This window comes from Rhinoderma darwinii, chromosome 3 (assembly GCF_050947455.1).
Source record: "Rhinoderma darwinii isolate aRhiDar2 chromosome 3, aRhiDar2.hap1, whole genome shotgun sequence".
Taxonomy (NCBI): Eukaryota; Metazoa; Chordata; class Amphibia; order Anura; family Rhinodermatidae; genus Rhinoderma; species Rhinoderma darwinii.
The window spans coordinates 186,281,246-186,304,370 of NC_134689.1; the positions used below are offsets into that span (position 1 = coordinate 186,281,246).

Here is a 23,125-nt window from a genome sequence, read left to right on the forward strand (position 1 = left end):
AAAGTGCAAAAAAACAATAGAGGTATCGCTGTTTTTTTTTTTCATTTTCTACCCCACAAATATTTTTTTTCTAGTTTCCTAGTACATTATATGGTACAATATACAAGCCTTCATAGGACTATGTTGGCAAGAAAAATTTAAAAGTAATGGCTTTTGGAAGGTGGGAAAAAAATTAAATTAAAAATTGGGAAAACGGCTGCGGCAGGAAGGGGTTAAATCAAGAATAGATATTGGGATGCACTCCTCAATTAGTTGGTGCGGTGCTAGTAGGGTAGGGACGAGAATCCGACAATATTGAGAAATATATAACCCCAGCACACACAAAGGTAGGGGTTAAATCAACGTAATAGATCGCAGGGCCTACTCTATTTTACATACAGCATTACATTATTTACATGAACAAGATGATGCAATAAGTAAATAATTATAAATGATCTTTAGATATTCTAATTTACATATCCCACCAGATAGATATTTCCACTTTGAAGACCTTCTCCAATTTAAACCGCTTTAATAGTATACCCTCTATACACTCTGATATGTCCAATGTAAGATACTGTAGCAAATAAAAACCACAATAATCACTTACAACGGCACTAACCATTATTGTATGAGAGGAACAGATTCGTAGCAACTCCAACTACACTCACCCACACGAGAAGTATAAGGTTGCTCTTCACAGCTCCACAGTAACCCAGCATGCCCACAATGATGAGGAAACAACAGACAGCAACCATCACTGGGTGGAACACCGGAAAGTAGATGAGAAGAACTGCATCCTCCACTCTAGAATTAAGTGGGAGAAATCTAGTTATTTATTATCGGTGTAAACAGTCCTAAAGAAGACAAAAAAATTCATATATAAAAATGTTTTGCTCCAATCAGATTATTCTAAACTGATTTTAGTCCCCGATTTCTGTTAGCAAAGTTGTCTTTCGTGTCAGCTCTAAATAGTATCCAAGTAGTAAAAGGCTAAAAAGAAGATAGTTAAAATTTTATTTTTCTAAGTCTAGGTACATTAGAGGGCCATTTTTTAATGTTCCAATGCATCTAAAATAATAATTTTAAAAAAAGTAAGCAACTTTGCAAATAGTCTTCATTAAAAATATCATACTCCTTTGTATAGGATGTGCAAATGTAAATCCTGCTCTCCTTACTTCTCCTCCACCATATACACACACATACATATATGTATTAACCCCCTTTAATTATTGGGTACTCGGCTTGAGTTCTTCATTTACGTGCAGGAATAGTTAGTTAAAATGTGAACAAGAAAAAATATTCTAATCCTAGCTAACTAAATAATCATCATTCTACTCTTAAAGTGATAATATTGATCAGACCAGATACATAAACTAGAATGATATGATTAATAAAAATAAATAATTAGAACATTTTTTTTAGGAAAAACTGTTCTGATGGGCCCCATTTTAACAATACATTTTCTACAACATAAACTTGGCAGGAAATGGTGTAAATTTCTATTGAACAGGTGTCGAGTGCTAAGAAAACAGTAAGGGTGCAGTCGCACGCGGCAGATTTTGTTGCAGGCATTTCTGAGACTGAAGATCAGTTCCATTCTGCTGAATGGGGTTGTTTCTGCAGCAGGTGCATGGATTTCTGCAAGTTCAGTTCAGATGAATGAAACTAATTTTTAGTTGCAGAAATTTCTACAAAAAGGTGGAGATGTATTAAAACGGTGCCAGTCTTAATAAAAAAAATCAAGCTAGAGCAAGATGCAACAAATTTATTAAGAGGTAGCGCCTCTTAGTAAATTTGTTGCATGTTTGGCTGTCTATGTGACACTAGCGTGGATTTCTGCTATAATTTATGCCAGCTTCTGGAATAAATTATAGTAAATACGCCGGGCCGTGGGTGGACACGCCCCTTTTGTTAAGCTCTGCCCACTTTTTAAAAAAGTACTGTAAACAAGTAAAAAGCCCAAAAGTAAAAAAAAATTGCGACTTTTTGGCAGTTTGCGACATTTCTACACCTAAAAACTGGCATTAAAACTTTGTTAATTTCCCCCACAAATCTGCATTATGTGATTGCACACTAATAGTCCTATGCAGGAGTTACCATAAAGAAATCTGAACTCTTTACAGAGACAAATACACAAACCCCCGTCCTACTTGAGGATCGATAAACAAAACACCATACTCTACCAATGCTTGACTTACACTACTTCTTTTATCAAGTATTCACCTGCACACAGACTGTACACACTATGAAGTAACAGTAACTTAGTTTTATGTGGGTAGCATTGCGTTTGCCCAGAAACTAGATCCAATTTCAATGTATTGCCCATCCAAAATCACCTAATTTGTCAATTCTAAATCACTCAAAAATGCACCGTTATAAATACATACATGCCCAGCACCTGTCAACTCTTTTTTACATCCTTTATGTTGCCAAGGATTTCGACCAAAATCCATTCTTCAATCTATGGTCATGCATGTATAGATGCCGACCATTGATTCTTTCCGTGGTTGGCCTCCTCCTCTAATGCATGCGCTTTGCCAGCACTTATGCCGAGTCTCTGACCAGCTCTATCCTGTCAGCATTGCTGTGAGTGCGCAATGTTGTGCATTTTCAAAAGATCTGATCTCGGGAGAGCGCTGCAGCCACAGTAATCATGTGACATGTAGTCTGCATAGCGCTGCTGCGATCACGTAACTACCGCCCACAGAGCAGCGATTTGCAGGGAGAAAATACTGCAGCTCAGAATGCCAAACAGACGCAAAAAAACATGAAAACTAATGTAGGTGTCTAATGATTATATTTTCCAAGGTAGGAAGCCGTGGCCATTTGGATTTTATTAGTCCCTTTCGTAGGCATATCCCTTTAACCACATAAACCTATTGACTGCATCTAATACTGCTGTGGGCTCTTGTTATCCAATACTACAGCAAATAAAATAACTGGAAGCTAAATGCACATTATAGAAACTACAATTAGATACAGTCAATTAGTCTGAACGTTCCACCAGAAAAGCAAACAATTTTCAACTGCATGGATGAAGAGAGAAGATCAAAAGAAGCAGTGCAATTCCTAACTACAATGCAAAGCAGGTTTTTACAAGGCGGAAAATATTTCATGCAGAAATTACCTCAGCTACACTATTGGCCATGCTTAAAAAAAAAAACCCACAAGAGTGCAATAGCACACAACTTCTCCAGGGGTATCGGAATTGCCCTAGTGTTGTCATTCCATTCTGATGATTAGGAAGTGCTTACCTTGTTTCAGTAGTCAGCGTAAGTACATTATTTATGTAGTCTCTCATCCAAGCAGAAACTCCCAAAACACATATCGACATCAGCTAAAATAAACAGAGAATATGTTATTAACACATACAGTGCCATACAAAAGGCGAACCGGCCATACAAAAAGCGAACCGGCCATACAAAAGTCGAAATCGGCCATACAAAAGTCGAAATCGGCCATACAAAAGTCGAAATCGGCCATACAAAAGTCGAAATCGGCCATACAAAAGTCGAAACCGGCCATACAAAAAAGGCAAACCGGCCATACACAAAAGGCAAACCGGCCATACACAAGGCAAACCGGCCATACACAAGGCAAACCGGCCATACACAAGGCAAACCGGCCATACACAAGGCAAACCGGCCATACACAAGGCAAACCGGCCATACACAAGGCAAACCGGCCATACACAAGGCAAACCGGCCATACACAAGGCAAACCGGCCATACACAAGGCAAACCGGCCATACACAAGGCAAACCGGCCATACACAAGGCAAACCGGCCATACACAAGGCAAACCGGCCATACACAAGGCAAACCGGCCATACACAAGGCAAACCAGCCATACACAAGGCAAACCAGCCATACACAAGGCAAACCAGCCATACACAAGGCAAATCAGCCATACACAAGGCAAACCAGCCATACACAAGGCAAACCAGCCATACACAAGGCAAACCAGCCATACACAAGGCAAACCAGCCATACACAAGGCAAACCAGCCATACACAAGGCAAACCAGCCATACACAAGGCAAACCAGCCATACACAAGGCAAACCAGCCATACACAAGGCAAACCAGCCATACACAAGGCAAACCAGCCATACACTATCCTCAGGGATATGTCCCTGTGGTGGAGGCAAACACTTGTAATTTTGTGCACCACTTCTGTTTCATGTTCTACTCGATTACTAATAAGAAACAAACAATAAATTTATCCTAGTAGACACAGAGCAGACAACAAAACACTGAAATTGGTAAATTAGAATAAAGTACAATGATTTTATCACATAGAAAAAACTATCATAGCAAAGAGAGATTTCTTAATCAAACTGGAAATACTATGTTCTAATAGTATAGTATTATTAATAAACGTGGAAACAATTTTGTTTATGCCCACAGCTAAATGGACCCTTCTCTAATTTAATATATATTTCTTTCTGTGGTCATTTCAATTTACTTGACATCTATTTATGTTATTTGAAAAATTACAATAGATTGAAGCTACTTTTAATTTTCTTTTTCTGATTTTAACAGTATATTTGGAAGTCCTAAAACTCCCCTACACCACTACACTAATATGATCCTAATATCATGTTTGTGGTCGCGGCTCTGTCAGACACTAAAGTATAGGCACTCTGACCGGTCTACAGCTACGCAGCCCCAAATGCAGCCCGCTGTCATGCACTGTGTGTTCTGACGCCTTTCTATCATATCCAGCAATTTGTGCTACAGTAGCTCTTCTGTGGGATCAGATCAGACGGGCTAGCATTCACTCCCCACGCGCATCCATGAGCCTTGGACGACCATGACCCTGTCGCTTGTTCACCGGTTGTTCACCTCGGACCTCTTTTGGTAGGTAATAGCACGTTTTGGAGATGCTATGACCCAGTTGTCTAGCCATCACAATTTGGCCCCTGTCAAAGTCGCTCAGATCCTTACTACATTTTTTTTGCATCCAACGCATCAACTTAAAGAACGGACTGTTTACTTGCTACCTAATATATCCAATCGCTTGACAGGCATCATTGTCATGAGATAATCAATATTATTCACTTCATCTGGTAGTGGTTTTATTGTTATGGCTACATGGTGTGTATACACACACACACACACACACACACACACACACACACACACACACACACTACATAAAGTTTTGTTTGAACGAGTAATAGAGACCTAGAGAGAATTTATTAGAGATAACTTTTTCCATTTCATGGCTCTGTAAACATCTCCATTGGGTGACAGATCCAAGTGATGCCCCAAGTGCTGCTAATTTCATTTTGATGGCATGAATAACGCTGCATGCTGTGCTATTCTTGCAGTCAAATGTGACATTACTGCTGATGGACGTTCCGTACAGTAGTGTGGACATAGGCTTACATAGCTGAAAAGGGTTAGTGGAAATTCTCCAGGTAAATTTATAATTGGGCTTAAAAAAATAATAATTTAAAGGAAAAACAACGAATAACAGGGTCAAACCTTATGAGAGGAAATACCTTCACTACCTATTCAAGATTTTATGAAAAGAACGCCTTCCCTCCGGCACCCGCTGACAATAGTGCCGCTGCATGTAAACATCGCTGCAGTGCTCAGGTCTGTACATGCCGCCACCACCCCCACTCTCACTTTCTGTGCAATGTATGGGAAACCATTGCGCCTTGCACAGAAAGGATATCCCCGTTGAGGTTGTGGCACATACATATTTTTTTTATATAATCTATTGGAAAATCCCTCTTATTCTTTATGAATAAAAGGGCTATAGTTATAAAAAAATAAAAAAAATAAAAAATTAAAAACTTTTTCATTTCAACAATTCATATATCTTCACTCTTTGTACAAAGTTTCTTGTGGAAAGCCATAGTTGGCATGAATTTGGACTATAACAACATTCAAAATATCAGATGTACGTAAACATATTTTACCATCTGGACAAAACGGTTATTTGTAACAGAAAGCTTGAACATTCCTCACAATGGATAGGATAGTCAACGGATTCCATTTCATTACATTTTACATCAAGAACTAATATCATCCCCCTGTAAAAAAGTGTAGATTTCACAAGATGGGAAATAGCAATAGCAATCTGTCTCTGTATTTATTTTCTACTCATTTTTCAAATAGAACACTTCCTTCCAATACATGAAAAAACCTCAGGGACTATAAACTTGGAGAATGAGGATGCAACCATTTCTCTGAAAATATTAAGAAAGATATGAATGCACCAAGCACTTTTCACAATGTAACATTGCTTACATAACAATTTCTGGGCATAATGTCATTTACACAATTGTTCCTTTATTATGTGAGAGAATGTATCCTAAATGAAACGTGTCCTAGTAAAAATTGGAGAAATGTGTCCATGCATTACATGCACGCCTGGTTTCTGAAATCCAAGTAGCAGGACAACCCAGCTACCTCCCACCCACAATAATGATGTCACTAACAAGTCCGCTTCCTATTTTGCAATTTTTTTTTTTTTTAAATAAAATAACTCATAAGCATATAGGATTTAAATAGGGGTGAATCCTCTGATCTGAAAGCTGATCTTATAGATGAAACACAGTTAAGGCCCGTTTACACAGGCCGATAATCAGGTGAAAATGTGCATCTAAGAACGCTTTCCCAATCATTGGCCAGAATAAACACTGCACTGATCAGCTGACAAATGGGCAAACGTTTGCTCGTTCATCGGCGGATCGTTGCCCTGTTTACACAGGGCAATAATCGGGAACGAGTGCTCATTTGCCCGATAATTTGTCCGTGTAAAAGGGCCTTTACATAGTCACTGCACATGAGGACTGAGGAGCGCATCTAAACTTTCATTGTTGGCTTAAAGTATACAGAAGTTTTTCCGGATGTTTATTATAGAATTAGAAAAAAATAATAAAATGTAAGAATCAACATTAGATGTTTGCCAAAAAGCCAGCAGAAACACTTCTAATTCTTTTTAGTCATAATGCAAATCATTTTAAAGATCTTTCCAATGTTACAAGGCCGAATACTTTAGAATCCTGTGTTACACCTAATGCTTCAACTTTTTTTTTATTAAAAGATTACCTTAGAGCTTTACTAATTTGTGCTACAAAGGCTGTAGGGATAGACATGTTCGTCTGCTCATAATATACAATCTAAAACTTTGTTCTGTTTCTTAAGTAGTGTAATCCAAGCTCAATGCTTTTGTTTTTATAATTTCACAAGAAAATTATATTCAGAACATAAGGAGAAACTTCAATGAAAGTAAAAAATATAACTTTTTACAGTTTAAGGCCCCATGCACAAGTTATCCGCATATCTGGCACGCTGTCCGCAAATACGTTCCGTAGTGCATCTGTATATACGGATCTGCAAAAAAAAGGGAGGCTACAAATGAAGTCACCAACATGTCCCAACCCCTTGAAAAGGTAAGATGATCGTTCAGGCGCCATTTTCTTGGGGAATCGCCTTCTGTCATACAGCGACGCTTCCGCAATTACGGACGTCTACGGATGCACATCCGCAGCAGTTCTCAATTTTGCATGCGCCCATAGAATTCTATGGGCGAGTCTGTGCCACAATTACGGACAAGACTAGGACATGTTCAATATTTTGGATAATTTCTACGGCCCTGACACACATCCGTAAATATACGGAAAGGTGTCTGTGGCCTATAGAAATGAATTGGTCCACAGATTATCCGTAATTACGGATTCATAATTACAGATAAATACTACAAACTTCTGCATGGGGGCCTTACTGTGTAACTTTTACTTTACTGTTGCTTTACTGTTTTTGCTCTGATCTTCAGTTGTTTAATGTAACTGTAATCTATGTTCCCACAATGCACTGCACTCTGGAAACACATGATAATTTGATACAACAATAAACTGAAACTATTTTGAATTGTCCTTTACTTTCATTGTTGGCTTAAAGTATACAGAAGTTTTTTCCGCATGTTTATTATATAGTTAGAAAAAAATAAAAATACATACTGCACGGTATACTTTTTTTTTTAATAATGAGAGCCGATAGCTGATGTATGCCACTGCAAACGCAGTGTGAACATAGCCTGAAAGGGTAATTTCAGCAATGATCTGCAAGTCAAATGTAATTTTAATACTATAGTAAAAAAACAACAAAACTATACCAGATATTGTTACATCATTTTATACAGCTCAACTGAGACAATCAATTCTACCAGTCACAAGGTTATAAGATAGTCTAATGCATCAGAAAATGTCTCACATGTATCCCAGGTTAAGAGTCTAGATCACAGTCCCAAACATAGTCAAAGCCAAAAGTAAAACCAGTGCTACACTTCGGTGGTGACCAATTCCTTTTTTGATTTGCATAACTCCAAGGAATATAAAATTGTCCATTTTATCAATTGTAAGGTCAGGAATGTGATCTATTACGCCCGCTGCCCCTGTAATAAGATCTACATTGGCATGACCTTCAGGGAGCTCAAAATGCACGTGATGGAGCACATTCAGGACATTAAGTGTATTTAACCTAAGGATTTTTTGGATGAGTTTTGTGATAGAAGTAAACTTCTTGCGAGACATTTTGGAGACCACCACAACAGCAACTTGAGACTTCTGAAAATTAAAGGAATCGGTAGGATATAGGAGAGCAATAGAGGAGGTGACATATTTGGATGACTCCTACGTAGAGAATTAAAATGGATTGTGACATTGGATACAATATCACCAAAAGTACTAAATGAATCTCAAAGCTTTGTATCATTTTTGTAAGTATATCAATGTGATGTTTGTGTACCTCCACATAAAATTGCACAGAGGTACAGTATGACCTATAATACAATCCGTAATTCAACTGTGTGAATGAGTGCTTAGATTGTAAGCTTTTTGCCTCAGGGTACGCTCTCCTTTTGTTTGACTATCAGATATTTTTCAGTATGTTTAATTTTTACAGCAATATGTTGGTACCATATAAAAAGGTAACTTACTATCTTTCTCTAGCCTAGTTTTTAGTTTATAACACAAACCACTCTGTCCACTGTACATACACCCAGATGCCTTACCAACACGAACTCTCTGAAGCTACTGACAATCTAATTTGTAGGGTGCCAGCTGACCCCAATGACCAGTCTTCAACGGTTAGTTAACAGCTAATGTGTATGGGCATCTTTACATAGTCCCGACAAACAGCACTTACCCATTGGTGCAGCTGTACAATAACCTGTTGTTTTATGTATCAAAGGGTCACTCTATGTTCTCAGCAGTAATTCATCTCTAAACAGAGGTTTCATCTCATTTTATTAAATAACAGAAACTCCAGTCACTGTTCCCCTCGCATGCTATGCAATGATCATTACATTTCTATCACCGATACACGGTTTTCATTCTCGCTTCAGTGACTCTGTATACATGGCAGGATTCTGCTGAATCAAGCACCTTCCAATAAAACCAGAGTAAATAAATAAAAGTGTCTCCTAAATGCCCTGGTTTCCTGCTGTTTTGCTCTATTTGAGGTGACAATATTCTATAGAATCTTTAAGAAAATGGGATTACAATGTAATTCAATGTATTGTCTGTAGATAACACAAAACACTGCAAACTGAGATCTACAACCTAGACACATCCTTTCTCATATGAGCCAAACCAGACATTAAAATCCCAAGCAAATAGTGAAATACCAGGCGTCAGACAATATCCAGGGTCACAACTGCAGAAGAGCAATGTATACATCTATTTAGAATGATGTACAATGGAAACAGATTCTAATATCTCAACAAGAAGATACCGTTTTTTAATGTTATCACGCTATTACATAATGACTGAACACGCTATATGCCGCTTGTAGCGACATATACAATAGAAATTGCTGTCGAGCGATCACAAAACTTGTTGCTAAGCAGCAATGTTTTTTTTGTTTTTGTTTTACAAAAGGTACATTTTATGAAGACCTCAAAAAAATAAAAGTTACATAAAATATACAATACAACTAGCATGTATAATAGGTGTTACAGAAGTACCAAATTATAAGAGGTCAGCTAATAAACAAAAGTGCAAGGACATGCACAATCATATTGTGGCGCAGTAACTCCAACAAACAATAAAACCTGATGTACAGCTTTTCAATACAAAGAAAGAAAAAGGGAAATCATAGGGAAAATGCACCCTCTTGTTCATACATAAGCTTAAAAAGAGTAAGATTGGGTACATTGGGGTTTCATGGAAGCAGTCCTGGAAAAATTTGGATTTGGATCTTTTATAAAAACAGCAATTCTCTCTTTGTATACCTCCCCTTCAGCCAGGGTTTTGAACTCCAGGTTTATGTCAAGTATATTTCAGATAACTAATGGTACTCGTCAGGGATGTCCATTGTCTCCGCTGATCTTTACTCTTTGCATGGAACCTTTCGCAGAATTGATCCGTACTACTCAGGAGATCTCAGGAATTAAAGTAGGTGCCATGGAGCACAAAATTGGCCTATACGCCGATGACGTGGTTATGACTTGTACTTCCCCCTTGAAGTCCCTGACTGCAGTACTAAAGGTTATCTCCCAATATTCCAGAGTTTCATATTATAAACTAAACATATCCAAGTCGGTAATGTTACCAATTAACATTTTGCATCCCCTGAGGGCAGATCTATCAAAATTTCAGTTTGCATGGGCAGAAACAGGCATTCCATATTTAGGTATAAAGTTATTTTCATGTCCTTCTCAAATAATCTCTGAAAATTATTCTGCTCTTTTGTTGACTATAAAGGAAGAATGTGAAAGGTTAAATAAATTCCAATTATCATGGATAGCCAGGATAAATTTGGTTAAGATGTTCTTACTGCCTAAGAGCTTATACTTATGTAGAACCATCCCATTCCTTATACCTGTCTCATTCACTACACAATTCCAAAATGTTTTGCTTAAATTTATCTGGAATCACAAACGTGCAAGAGTTGCAAAGTCACTGCTGTATCGAAGGAGTGGGGATGGAGGTTTGGGAGTTCCTGACATTGCTTCCTATAGTGTGGCAGCGATAATGGACCAGCTGCGAGAGATGTGGCATGCTTCTCCTAAGTACTTATGGGCTCAAATTGAAGAAGTGCTTGTTCCTCATCATTCTCTCAAAACCCTGATGATAATAGCATATATGGGAGGTCCAGTTCCTCCTCTCCCCATACAATCTATGAAAGACTACATACAGGTTTGGTCACAGGTAGTGTGTAAACAAAATTGGGTGCATGTCTCCTTACAAAGTATGCCAGTGATTTCTATTCAAGACTTTATTCCTGCCACTCCAATGTTAGAATGGGAATCAGCTGGGGTGGAGGTTCTTTCTGACTTCTATGACAACGGGGTTTTCAGAACATTTGCAGATTTAGCCGATTCATTTCACATATCTCATAAGAAGTTCTTTCAATATCTCCAAATTCGGCATTTCTTGCAGGGCTTGAAACTTCCTACCCAACCACCCCAACTCTCTACATTTCATAAGTTTATGTTTCAATGGCAGGGTTTTCCGAAAGGCCTCACATTTAGTTATGTTTTACTGCTTCATAGAGGGCGGGATTCAAAAGACCCTTATATGCTAAAATGGGAAGGAGAGTTGGGTACTTCATTCTCCTCAGAACAATGGATTAAAGATGCTAATTGGATCTCCAAGCATTCTAGATGCATAAATCATATGGAGTTAGTTAAGAAAATACATCTTAGGTGGTACTTAATGCCTTCCAGATTCTCCCACTTTGGAGGGGGGGGGCAGCTCTAATATGTGTTGGAGAGGTTGCGGGAACAAAGGCTCCACATTACATATGTGGTGGACCTGTCCTTCTATTAGCTCTCTATGGAAAGAAGTGTTTCAACTGATCTCTGAGATCTCAGGTATACTTATGTCAGGGTCCCCAGAATTGGCCATTTTGAACATGGGGTTGGAAGATATACCTCACCAAGTCCGACTGATTTCTCAACATATTCTCATAGCTGCAAGAATGTCAATAGCTAAATTGTGGAAGTCTTCCGTCCCTCCATCCTTATTAGAGGTAATTAGAAGAGTTAACATAGATTGTAGACATGAAACGTCCTTCCTCTATTACTTTAACACACCTCATACTAAGGTGGCGGCGTGGGATTTATGGAAAAGCTCAAAATATTATAAATAAGTCATGAATATGTCTGAACAGAGTCACAGTATGTATATGAATGTTTTTTTTTCTTTTGTTTTCTGTTATGTTGTTTTGAGCACTCCTTGTGGGGTCTACTTGTGTGAATGAAGTAATTTATGGGGTGATTCTAATGTTTCAGCAGCATTACGCCCCCTGAAAACAGTATGCGGCTATAAAATCAAGTGCAGAATTCCTGGACCGAAAAGGCCAAAAAGCCTGCTTTTATGCCAAGCCCTGGCACATGCCCGCAGTGAATAAAGCACACATATTTGATATCCCCATGCACGGGAGAAGTGGAAGAATGTGAAAGGAGATGAATTTTGTCTGTGGTCTATACTGTGTGTGAAAAATGCTATCATAAACTGACGCAATTGCTAAACTCTTGCAATTTTGTCCAATTTTGCCAACTTTAGAGAAAAAAATAAAAATGATGTATACTGACAGATGCCACTAAAACAAAGCCCTATCTGTCCTTTAAAAAGAGTGTAAAATTCAAAGATGAACTTTATTCACCTGCAGAGTTATAGTCATCTAAAGAAGCGCATAGCAAAATTGTGACATTTGCTCTGGTCATGTAGCTGTAAATAGCCTAGTCCTTAAAGGTAATGTGTCGCTAGAAAAACATTTTTTATTTTTTTTTGTCAAACAGTTAGTGTATAGGTGATTAGACATTGTTCTAATTTTTTTATTTTTTTCACGAGTCAGGAAATATTATAAATTAGATTCTAATTTATAATATTTCCCAACGCTGGTCACTAGATGGAGCAATTCCCAAAATTGCAGCATTGCATGTGGTAAAGCAACCACATTGCTTTATGCTGCAAAATTTGAGAAAACTCACTCGCTCTAGTGAGCTCACAGAATCCCCCCCTCCTTTATCCTGGCTAGTGCCAGGAGAAAGGAGGGGATTGAACGGTCAAACCTCCTACACTGTGTGTCGCCATTTTTTGAGCTAACACACAGTGTAGTAGGTTAACATACAGTAGTAAACACACACACACTAAAACACGAACATACATAGAAATAACTTACCTTCTCCTGCCGCCGCCGTTCCTTCTGGTCCGTCCGCTCCATCTGCTACCGCCGCTCCAAGTGCACAAGTCCGGAAGCCGCGACCGGAAGTAGTAATCTTACTGTCCGGCCGCGACTTCCGGTCCACAGGAAAATGGCTCCGGACGTCGCACAGTTCAACTTGGACTGTGTGGGAGCAGCACATGCGCCGTTCCCACACAGACGGCGTACAGCATAGTGGATGGAACGGGCCCCGTTAATCGACACATACAGAAATGGCAAAAAAAATGGCAGCCCCCATAGGGAAGAAAAAGTGAAAAAATTAAAAAAAGTAAAACACAAACACACAAATAAATAAAAAAAATGTTTAAATAACACACTAAAGTCAAATTGATCTAAAAAATTATTTTTTTCGGGACACTGGTCCTTTTAACCTGTTAAGAGTAAAAATCGATCAGTAGCACTACAACAAATCTAGGGTTAGCCCTAATGACTTCTACAAGAGCTAATTGCCAAAAAAGTGTTTAAAAAAATGAGTTGAAATTGGAAGTGTGTGGTTCACGGGTACTTTGCCCATTAAATAACGGCACACAAAGCCTTGTTACTGACAAGTCTTTTCTGCTCAAGAAAGATTGTTTTGTGTGAACCATGCCTCGAAGCAAACAAACATTCAGAAGACCTCAGAACCATCTCATAGAGACGCATGAAGCTGGAAAAGACTGCAAAAGAACGGGGTGTCCATTAATGTATTGTTAGGCAAATTATCTACAAATGGAGAAAATTAAGGACTGTTTGTAAAGGATCTGCCAGACACAGCTTCTGTGTCGACGCCCGTGGGTAATCAGTCTGCACCTGTTCCTAAGTCTGAGAGAGTGACACGATCTTCTACCAGTCAGGCTGGGAGGCTGAGGAGAGGGAGAGCCTATCACAGCCTGGCCAGACGGAGCTAGCTCCCGCCCTCTGTCTATTTATACCTGATTTCCTGCTCCTCCAGTGCCTGTGATTCTTTCCTGTTTCCTTGCTCTGCTGCTGCTGCTTGATTATTGACCTTGCTTCATTTTGACCCTGGCTTTACTGACTACGCTCCTGCTCTGCGATTTGTACCTCGTACTCTCCTGGTTTGACTCGGCTCGTTCACTACTCTTGTTGCTCACTGTGTTGCCGTGGGCAACTGCCCCATTTCCCTTAGCTTCTGTGTACCCTTGTCTGTTTGTCTGTCATGCACTTATTGAGCGTAGGGACCGTCGCCCAGTTGTACGCCGTCGCCTAGGACGGGCCGTTGCAAGTAGGCAGGGACTGAGCGGCGGGTAGATTAGGGCTCACCTGTCTGTCTCCCTACCCTGTCATTACACTGTTGCTACTTTCGCTAAGAGTGGTCATCCCCGTTACGATCAATCCAAGAGCACAATGGAAAATCCTAAAAAAAAAGATGAGAAAGAATCCAAGGGTAACCGCAAAAGACCTACTAAAGACGCTACAAACTGCAAAAACCCCTGTTCATGTGTGCAGTATTAGAAAAACACTGAACAAGAATGGTGTTCATGAAAGGACAGCACAAAAGAAGCTGCTACTGTCTAAAATAAACCATTACAGCCTGTCTCAAGTTTGCCCAAGACCATCCAGATGTTCCACAATGCTTCTGGGAAAATGTTCTATGACCAGATTAGACAAAAACGGAACTCTTAAGCTGGATTCACACGAGCACATTACGTCCGTAATAGACGGAACGTATTTCGGCCGCAAGTCCCGGACCGAACACACTGCAGGGAGCCGGGCTCCTAGCATCATAGTTATGTACGATGCTAGGAGTCCCTGCCTCTCCACGGAACTACTGTCCCGTACTGTAATCATGTTTTAAGTCCGACGCCAAGGTTGAAGGACCTGTGGGTGACCTCATCGTTCCCACCCAGCTTCTTTCACTGCAGACACACAGCGTGACGTCACCCACAGGTCCTTCAACCTTGGCGTCGGAAGAGAGAAGACACATCGGCTCTAGGCGTCCGAGAGAGTACAGTTGAATCTGCAGCAGCATCACCGTGTGCAGGTAAGCATAGTAAACTCCCTAGAGACGAGCAGATTACCCTCTCGGACGGCTGGAGCCCATGTATCTTCTCTGTCCGACGCCAAGGTTGAAGGACCTGTGGGTGACGTCACGCTGTGTGTCTGCAGTGAAAGAAGCTGGGTGGGAACGATGAGAAGTGTATGACGCTGATTTGTCAGCGTCATACACTTCTATTCACAACACCCAGTTGGTAAAAACACAATACACGCCCAGTTGGTAAAACGAGAAAACACGCCCAGTTGTCCATTGAAAAGCTAACTTGCATAAATATAAAATTGCTCATAATTTGGGCAAAAATAAACGTTTTTAAAAAAAAACAAAAACTTTACTGTTATCTACATTGCAGAGCCGATCACATTCAATAGGAGATAGGGATTTGATAATTTGGTGACAGAGCCTCTTTAAGGACAAATGCACAACGCTATGTTTGGAGAAAAATAACACTGCACACAGCATAGTGAAGGCAGCATCATGATTTGAGGCTGCTGTACTCCCGAAGGGCCTATTGGAATGGACAATTTAGAGTCCTGACCTTAACCCTTACAAGATGATGTAGAATGATCTGAAAAAGGCAGTGCATCCCAGAAATATTGATGAACTGCAAGACATTTGCAGGGAGGAATGGTCCAAAATTTCTCTTCAACGTTGTGCAAATCTATCTGCAGCTACAAGAAAACGTTTGGTGGAGGGGATAGCTGCTATAGCACTGTGGAGGTTTACTCAACATGTTCAATAAAAAAGACATAAACAGTACAACTGTTTGTGTGTTAGTTTAGTTAGATTGTGTTTGTCTATAAGTGTGACTTAGAAAATAATCAGAACACATTTTATTAGTAATCAATGTAGAAATCCAGATAATTCCAAAGGGTTCACAGGCTCTTTTTGCAACTATAGATTAATTCTAGATATAAGCAGCAAAACGGTGTTCCTATTTTCAGTTTATAGAGGGATGATTACATTTGCCATTGATCTTTAGGCAATACAGTTTAGAAACCTGCAAATATGCCTTGGATGAGTCACATCGGAAAGGAAAGGTTTTCTTACTTTTTTCTAATGGAATTAGCTCAAGTTTGGTAAAAAAAAAAATATACAGCTGTAGCACAGACTATAAATGCGGCAGTGTGGGGGAGTAGGGAGCAGTCTTCTATGAGTTTCCACAGTTTCTGCTATACATATAAAGCAGCCTTCACTCCCTAACAATCTGAAACAGAAACATACATTGCCTTATGATAGCTACGGACTAGTCATGGTAGTCTTTTCTCCGCTCTTCCAACTATCTAACAATCAGGGGAACCGGGCTGCCCTGACTTGTGGTTGAAATTAAAAGGGTCAAAGGTAATGGTGTCCCACTGGTATAGTCATCATTGTTTCATTTCTTCCAAATATTCTATCTATAAAACCATCTTCCCAACGAAAAATATTTTCAGGTAAGCCACTGAGTGCTTATTATTCTAATCACGACAAAGGCACTGTGCTCAATCTTACAGACACCACCGTGTTTAATACACAAACAGCAGAGGTTTTAAAGGGTACGTCCAGTTTCGAGGCGCTCTGGTTAAAATAATAGTTGCCTAATATACAGTTTTTAGCCAAAATACTTGTGCTGCAAGCAGTAGTAAACTGAACACAGAGCAATGTTTCCAGGGTGGGCAAAACAATGGCCTGTTGATTGGTTGTCTTATCAAGGTGAAAGGTTCTCGGAATTCAACAGTCCATAAATGTACATCTAGCATAACATGGAACCCATTCAAATGTAGTATATTGCAGGGCCTACTCTGCCAGAGTGATTCTTCCATAGCAGCTCTCTGCTCTGGTGGGTATTAGGTTGCATGGACAGTGGTTGTCTTGATGAGACAGCCCCTTTAATACTCATATCTTGGGAAATTACTTATAATACAATTCTTTAATATGTTAGGGGCCGTTCACATATGTCCGGTGTCCGCTTCAGTTTACCTCTGGCGTGTTGAAGAAAAGCCGGAGGCAAACTGATGCTAGAACGGATCCCACAGCTTTCTATGGTATCTGTTCAGGCGCAGGGGACATTTGTGGCGCCGTACGTCCCTGGGAGCCGGATCCAAAAACGTCACCTGCAGCATTTTTGGTTTCCGGCTTCCAGGGAGGTCTGGCGCTGTATCCTATTCTAATTGTGGCAGGATGAACGCCGGGTACTGCCACATCCACCTTCCGGCAGTACCTGGTGGGTGGATGTGGGCTAGGAGCGTAATCCCCGGTCATAGCATTGCCGGGGATTCCGCTCCGCCTGACAATTACACTCTGGATTCAGCGGGACAGTTTGGGATTCCGGGCGATGTCCCGCTGCTCCGTGCGGCCACGGGTATGTCACGCGTCAACTGTGTTTGCGTCCTCAGGACGCAGATACAGTTAAACTTAATACTGAAGAAGGGAACGATCAGGTCCCTGCTTCAGAACGAGTTCAGAGCTGAGAAGCAGAGGGAGCTCCTTCGCTCGCCGAGAATTCCCTGAGCACATCGCTACTTTAAGCACTGTGCTCGGGGAAGCCCTTGAAATCATCGTCCATATATGGACAGTGACGTCAGTGGGTCCTCCATGAGGGAATTACCCGACACAGCGTCGGCGATGCTGTGGCCAGGGATTCCGTTCAGGGAATAACCCCGGACATCCCTGTGAGGGTGGCGCTATCTACAGGGGGGGCACTATGTGGTACAATCTACATGGGGCGCTATGTGGCACAATCTACATGTGGCGCCATCTACAGGAGGTGCTGTGTAGCGCTATTTACAGGGGGGCTGTGTGACATTATCTACAGGGGGTACTGTGGCATTATACACATGGGGTACTGTGGCATATTCAGAGGGCACTTCAGCATTATCTACAGGGGCATGTGTGTGGCACGATCTACAGGGGACGGTGTGTGGTGCTATCTAAAGTGGGGCTGTGTGACACTATCTACAGGGGGCTACTGTGGCATTATATACAGAGAACACTGCAGCATTATCTACAGGGGCATGTGTGGCACTATATACAGGGGTGGTGTGGTACGATCTAAAGAGGGCGCTGCTGCATTATCTACAGCGGTTGTGTGGCACTATATACAGAGGGCACTGTGGCATTAGCTACAGGGGGTGTGTGGCACTATATACAGGGCGGATGGCACGATCTACAGAGGGCACTGCGGTATTATCTACAGGGGGTGAGTGGCACTATATACAGGGGCACATTTTCAGAGCCTAGACTACCATTTTGTAGACCATTTGTAAAGGATCTGCCAGACACAGCTTCTGTGTCGACGCCCGTGGTTAATCAGTCTGCATCTGTCCCTAGGTCTGATAGAGTGACTCGATCTGCTACCACTCAGGCTGGTAGGCTGAGGAGTGGGAGAACCTATCACAGCCTGGCCAGACGGTTCTAGCTCCCTCCCTTGGTCTATTTATACCTTAATTTGTGGTCAGTCCTTTGCCTGTGATTCTTGTGTTTCCTGGCTCTGCTGTTCATGCTAATACCATTGACCTCTGCTTCACATTGACCCTGCTTGACTGACTATTCTCCTGTTCTGCTTTTGTTACCACGTACTCTCCAGGTTTGACTCGGCTCGTTCCCTACTCTGTTGCTCACGGTGTTTCCGTGGGCAACTGCCCCTCTTCCCTTGCTTCTGTGTTCCCTTGTCTGTTTTGTTTGTCGTTCACATATTAAGCATAGGGACCGTCGCCCAGTTGTACGCCGTCGCCTAGGACGGTCTGTGCAAGTAGGCAGGGACTGAGTGGCGGGTAAATTAGGGCTCATCTGTCCGTCTCCCTACACCTTCATTACACCATTGTGGTAAAAACGGATGTTAAAAACGGATGGTAAAACCTGGTGACAACTAATGGTTTTGTAGTAAAAATCGTGAAAAAGCCTGATGGCAACTGATACATTTTTAATCAGTTGTAATCACTTGAGACAAAAAAACTGATGCTGATACAACTGATATATCTGAACGCACCCTTAGTCAAAGTATCTTACAATTTAAACCCTTCCCGCTGTCGCCACTTTTGACCTTCCTGACAGAGCCATATTTTTCAAATTTTATGTGGTAATTACTTTGGAATGCTTTTACCTATCCAAGCGATTCTGAAAAGGTTTTCTCGTGACATATTGGACTTTGTGTTAGTGAAAAAATGTAGTCAATAAATTCAATATTTATTTGTGGGAGGCGCCAAAATTTAAAGAAAATGTGCAAAAATTATCATTTCCCACATCTCTACTTTATGTCTGCATCATTTTTTGAACGTCCTTTTATTTTTCTAGGATGTTAAAAGGCTTAGAACTTTAGCAGCAATTTCTCAAATCTTCAAGAAAATTTCAAAAGGCTATTGTTTCATAGACCTGTTCAGTTCTGAAGTGGTTTTGAGGGCCCTATATATTAGAAATCCCCCATAAAATCACCCTATTTTAAAATTTAACCCCTCAAAGTATTCAAAACAAAATTTTGAAAGTTTCTTAACCCTTTAGGCGTTTCACAAGAATTAAAGCAAATTAGAGGTGAAATTTACAAATTACATTTTTTTGCAGAAATTCATTTTTAATTATTTTTTTTCTGATACACAAGGATTTACAAGAGAAACGCAACTCAATGTTTATAGCCCACATCTGAAGTTTTAGGAAATATCCCACATGTGGCCCTAGTGTGGTAATGTACTGAAGCACAGGACTCAGAAGCAAAGGAGCACCTAGTGGATTTGGGGGCCTTCTTTTTATTAGATTATATTTTAGGCACCATGTCAGGTTTGAATAAGTCTTGTGATACCAAAACAGTGGAAACACCTCAAAAAGACTCCATTTTTGAAACTACACCCACCAGGAATTCATCTAGGGGTATAGTGAGCATTTTGAACCCACAGGTGTTTCATAGATTTTATTAGAATTTGCACGTGCAAATTTTTTTTACAATTTTTCCAATAAGATGTCGTTTTAGGTAAAAAAAAAAAAAAATCAAAGAAGAAAAAGCTACCCAAAATTTGTAAAGCAACTTCTCCAGAGTATGTAAATACCCATATGTGGTCATAAACTGCTGTTTGGGCACACGGCAGAGCTGAGAAGGGAAGGCGCGCTATTTGGCTTTTGGAGTGCAGATTTTGCTGGATTGGTTTCTCGGCTCTATGTCGCATTAGCAAAGCTTCTGTGGGACCAAAACAGTGGAAATGGGATTTCTTGTATAGATATGCTAATATGTGGTGCCCAGCTTGTGCTACCATAACAAGACAGCTCTCTAATAAATATGCTGTGTTTCTCGGTTTTAGAAACACCCTACATGTGGCCCTTAGTTTTTTAGACTTAGATTACCATGCGAAATTGAGGCATAATTTGGCGATTTACAAAGTATTGGTTCACAATTGCAGGGCTCTGATGTGAAATAATAAAAGAAACCCCTGAGAAGTGACCCCATTTCGGAAACTACACCCTACATGGCATTTATTAAGGGGTGTGGATGGTACAAAGTAAAAATGGCAATTTTTCCCTAGATATGCCATTTCAGTGGCAAATATGTCGTGCCCAGCTTGTGCCACTGGAGACACGCACCCCAAAAATTGTTAAAAGGGTTCTCCCTGGTTTGGCGATGACATATATGTGGAAGTGAACTGATGTTTGGGCACGCTGTAGGGTTCAGAAGGGAGGGGGCGCCATTTGACTTTTGGAGTATGGATTTTGCTTAGTATTAGTTTTGTTTGGAGTTTTACTGGTATTTCAGTTTAGAATGTGGGAGCAAATGTAAGCTGGGCAGAGTATATCAGGGGCATAGTCAGGTGGTATAATAATGGGGTAAGATAATACATAGATGTGTGTTATTTTTCTTTCCTGACTTATTGGAGCCTTAACCTATTTTATTTTTTCATAGACCTAGTGGTATGAGCAGTGGCGTAACTACCGCCGTAGCAGCCGTAGCGACTGCTACGGGGCCCGCGGCATTAGAGGGGGCCCGTGTCGCCCGCCAGCACGGGCCCCCACCATTGCCGGAGGCTCCGCTAGCAGCCGCTATGGCTGCTACAGCGAGACGCCACTGAACACTACGGCAGAGCAGGGAGGTATCTCCCCGCTCTGCCATTAAACAAAAGACATGTATCCCCTATCCACAGGATAGGGGATACATGTGTGATCGCTGGCCAGCGATAAGGAGAACGGGGGACTGAAAGTCCCCTGAAGTTCTCCATCACAAACCTCTGACTTCCGGGGTCTGTGTCGGCAGCTCCGTAGAAATGAATGGAGCGCCGGTCGCGCTTGTGCGCATGCGTGACCAGCGCTCCTTTCATTTTTATTGAGCTGCCGACACAGACGCCGGAAGTCAGAGGTTAGTCATGGAGAACTTGGGGGGACTGTATGGCGTTCCCTGCAGGGGGGGGCGCTGTATGGCGTTCATTGCAGGGGGGGGCGCTGTATGGCGTTCATTGCAGGAGGGGGGGCGCTGTATGGCGTTCATTGCAGGAGGGGGGGCGCTGTATGGCGTTCCCTGCAGGGGGGGCGCTGTGTGGCGTTCCCTGCAGGGGGGGGGCGCTGTGTGGCGTTCCCTGCAGGGGGGGGGGCGCTGTGTGGCGTTCCCTGCAGGGGGGGGGGCGCTGTGTGGCGTTCCCTGCAGGGGGGGGGGCGCTGTGTGGCGTTCCCTGCAGGGGGGGGGGCGCTGTGTGGCGTTCCCTGCAGGGGGGGGGGCGCTGTGTGGCGTTCCCTGCAGGGGGGGGGGCGCTGTGTGGCGTTCCCTGCAGGGGGGGGGCGCTGTGTGGCGTTCCCTGCAGGGGGGGGCGCTGTGTGGCGTTCCCTGCAGGGGGGGGCGCTGTGTGGCGTTCCCTGCAGGGGGGGGCGCTGTGTGGCGTTCCCTGCAGGGGGGGGCGCTGTGTGGCGTTCCCTGCAGGGGGGGGGCGCTGTATGGCGTTCCCTGCAGGGGGGGGGCGCTGTATGGCGTTCCCTGCAGGGGGGGGGCGCTGTATGGCGTTCCCTGCAGGGGGGGGGGCGCTGTATGGCGTTCCCTGCAGGGGGGGGCGCTGTATGGCGTTCCCTGCAGGGGGGGGGCGCTGTATGGCGTTCCCTGCAGGGGGGGGGGGCGCTGTATGGCGTTCCCTGCAGGGGGGGGGGCGCTGTATGGCGTTCCCTGCAGGGGCGGGACGCTGTATGGCGTTTCCTGCAGGGGGGGGGGCGCTGTATGGCGTTTCCTGCAGGGGGGGGGCGCTGTATGGCTTTTCCTGCAGGGGGGGGGCGCTGGTATGGCGTTCCCTGCAGGGGGGGGGGGCGCTGGTATGGCGTTCCCTGCAGGGGGGGGCGCTGGTATGGCGTTCCCTGCAGGGGGGGGGCGCTGTATGGCGTTCCCTGCAGGGGGGGGGCGCTGTATGGCGTTCCCTGCAGGGGGGGGGCGCTGTATGGCGTTCCCTGCAGGGGGGGGGCGCTGTATGGCGTTCCCTGCAGGGGGGGGGGCGCTGTATGGCGTTCCCTGCAGGGGGGGGGGGCGCTGTATGGCGTTCCCTGCAGGGGGGGGGGGCGCTGTATGGCGTTCCCTGCAGGAGGGGGGGCGCTGTATGGTGTTCCCTGCAGGGGGGGGGGCGCTGTATGGCGTTCCCTGCAGGGGGGGGGCGCTGTATGGCGTTCCCTGCAGGGGGGGGGCGCTGTATGGCGTTCCCTGCAGGGGGGGGGCGCTGTATGGCGTTCCCTACAGGGGGGGCGCTGTATGGCGTTCCCTACAGGGGGCGCTGTATGGCGTTCCCTACAGGGGGGGCGCTGTATGGCGTTCCCTACAGGGGGGCGCTGTATGGCGTTCCCTACAGGGGGGCGCTGTAAGGCGTTCCCTACAGGGGGGCGCTGTATGGCGTTCCCTACAGGGGGGGGCTGTATGGCGTTCCCTACAGGGGGGGCTGTATGGCGTTCCCTACAGGGGGGGCGCTGTATGGCGTTCCCTACAGGGGGGGCGCTGTATGGCGTTCCCTACAGGGGGGGCGCTGTATGGCGTTCCCTACAG

General features: G+C 43.0%; 1 protein-coding gene across 1 annotated transcript in view; it reads right to left on the reverse strand.

The window, feature by feature from the left end:
• Positions 1-451: 451 nt before the first annotated feature.
• LOC142750401 (tetraspanin-12-like) overlaps positions 452-23,125 on the reverse strand; it is a 31,900-nt gene continuing 9,226 nt past the window's right edge. Inside the window, exons 3-5 of the mRNA XM_075859405.1 lie at positions 3,237-3,319; positions 651-786; positions 452-556 (exon numbers count right to left, since the gene is read on the reverse strand). Coding sequence (XP_075715520.1) covers positions 452-556; positions 651-786; positions 3,237-3,319 — 324 coding nt within the window. The remainder of the gene's footprint in view (positions 557-650; positions 787-3,236; positions 3,320-23,125) is intronic.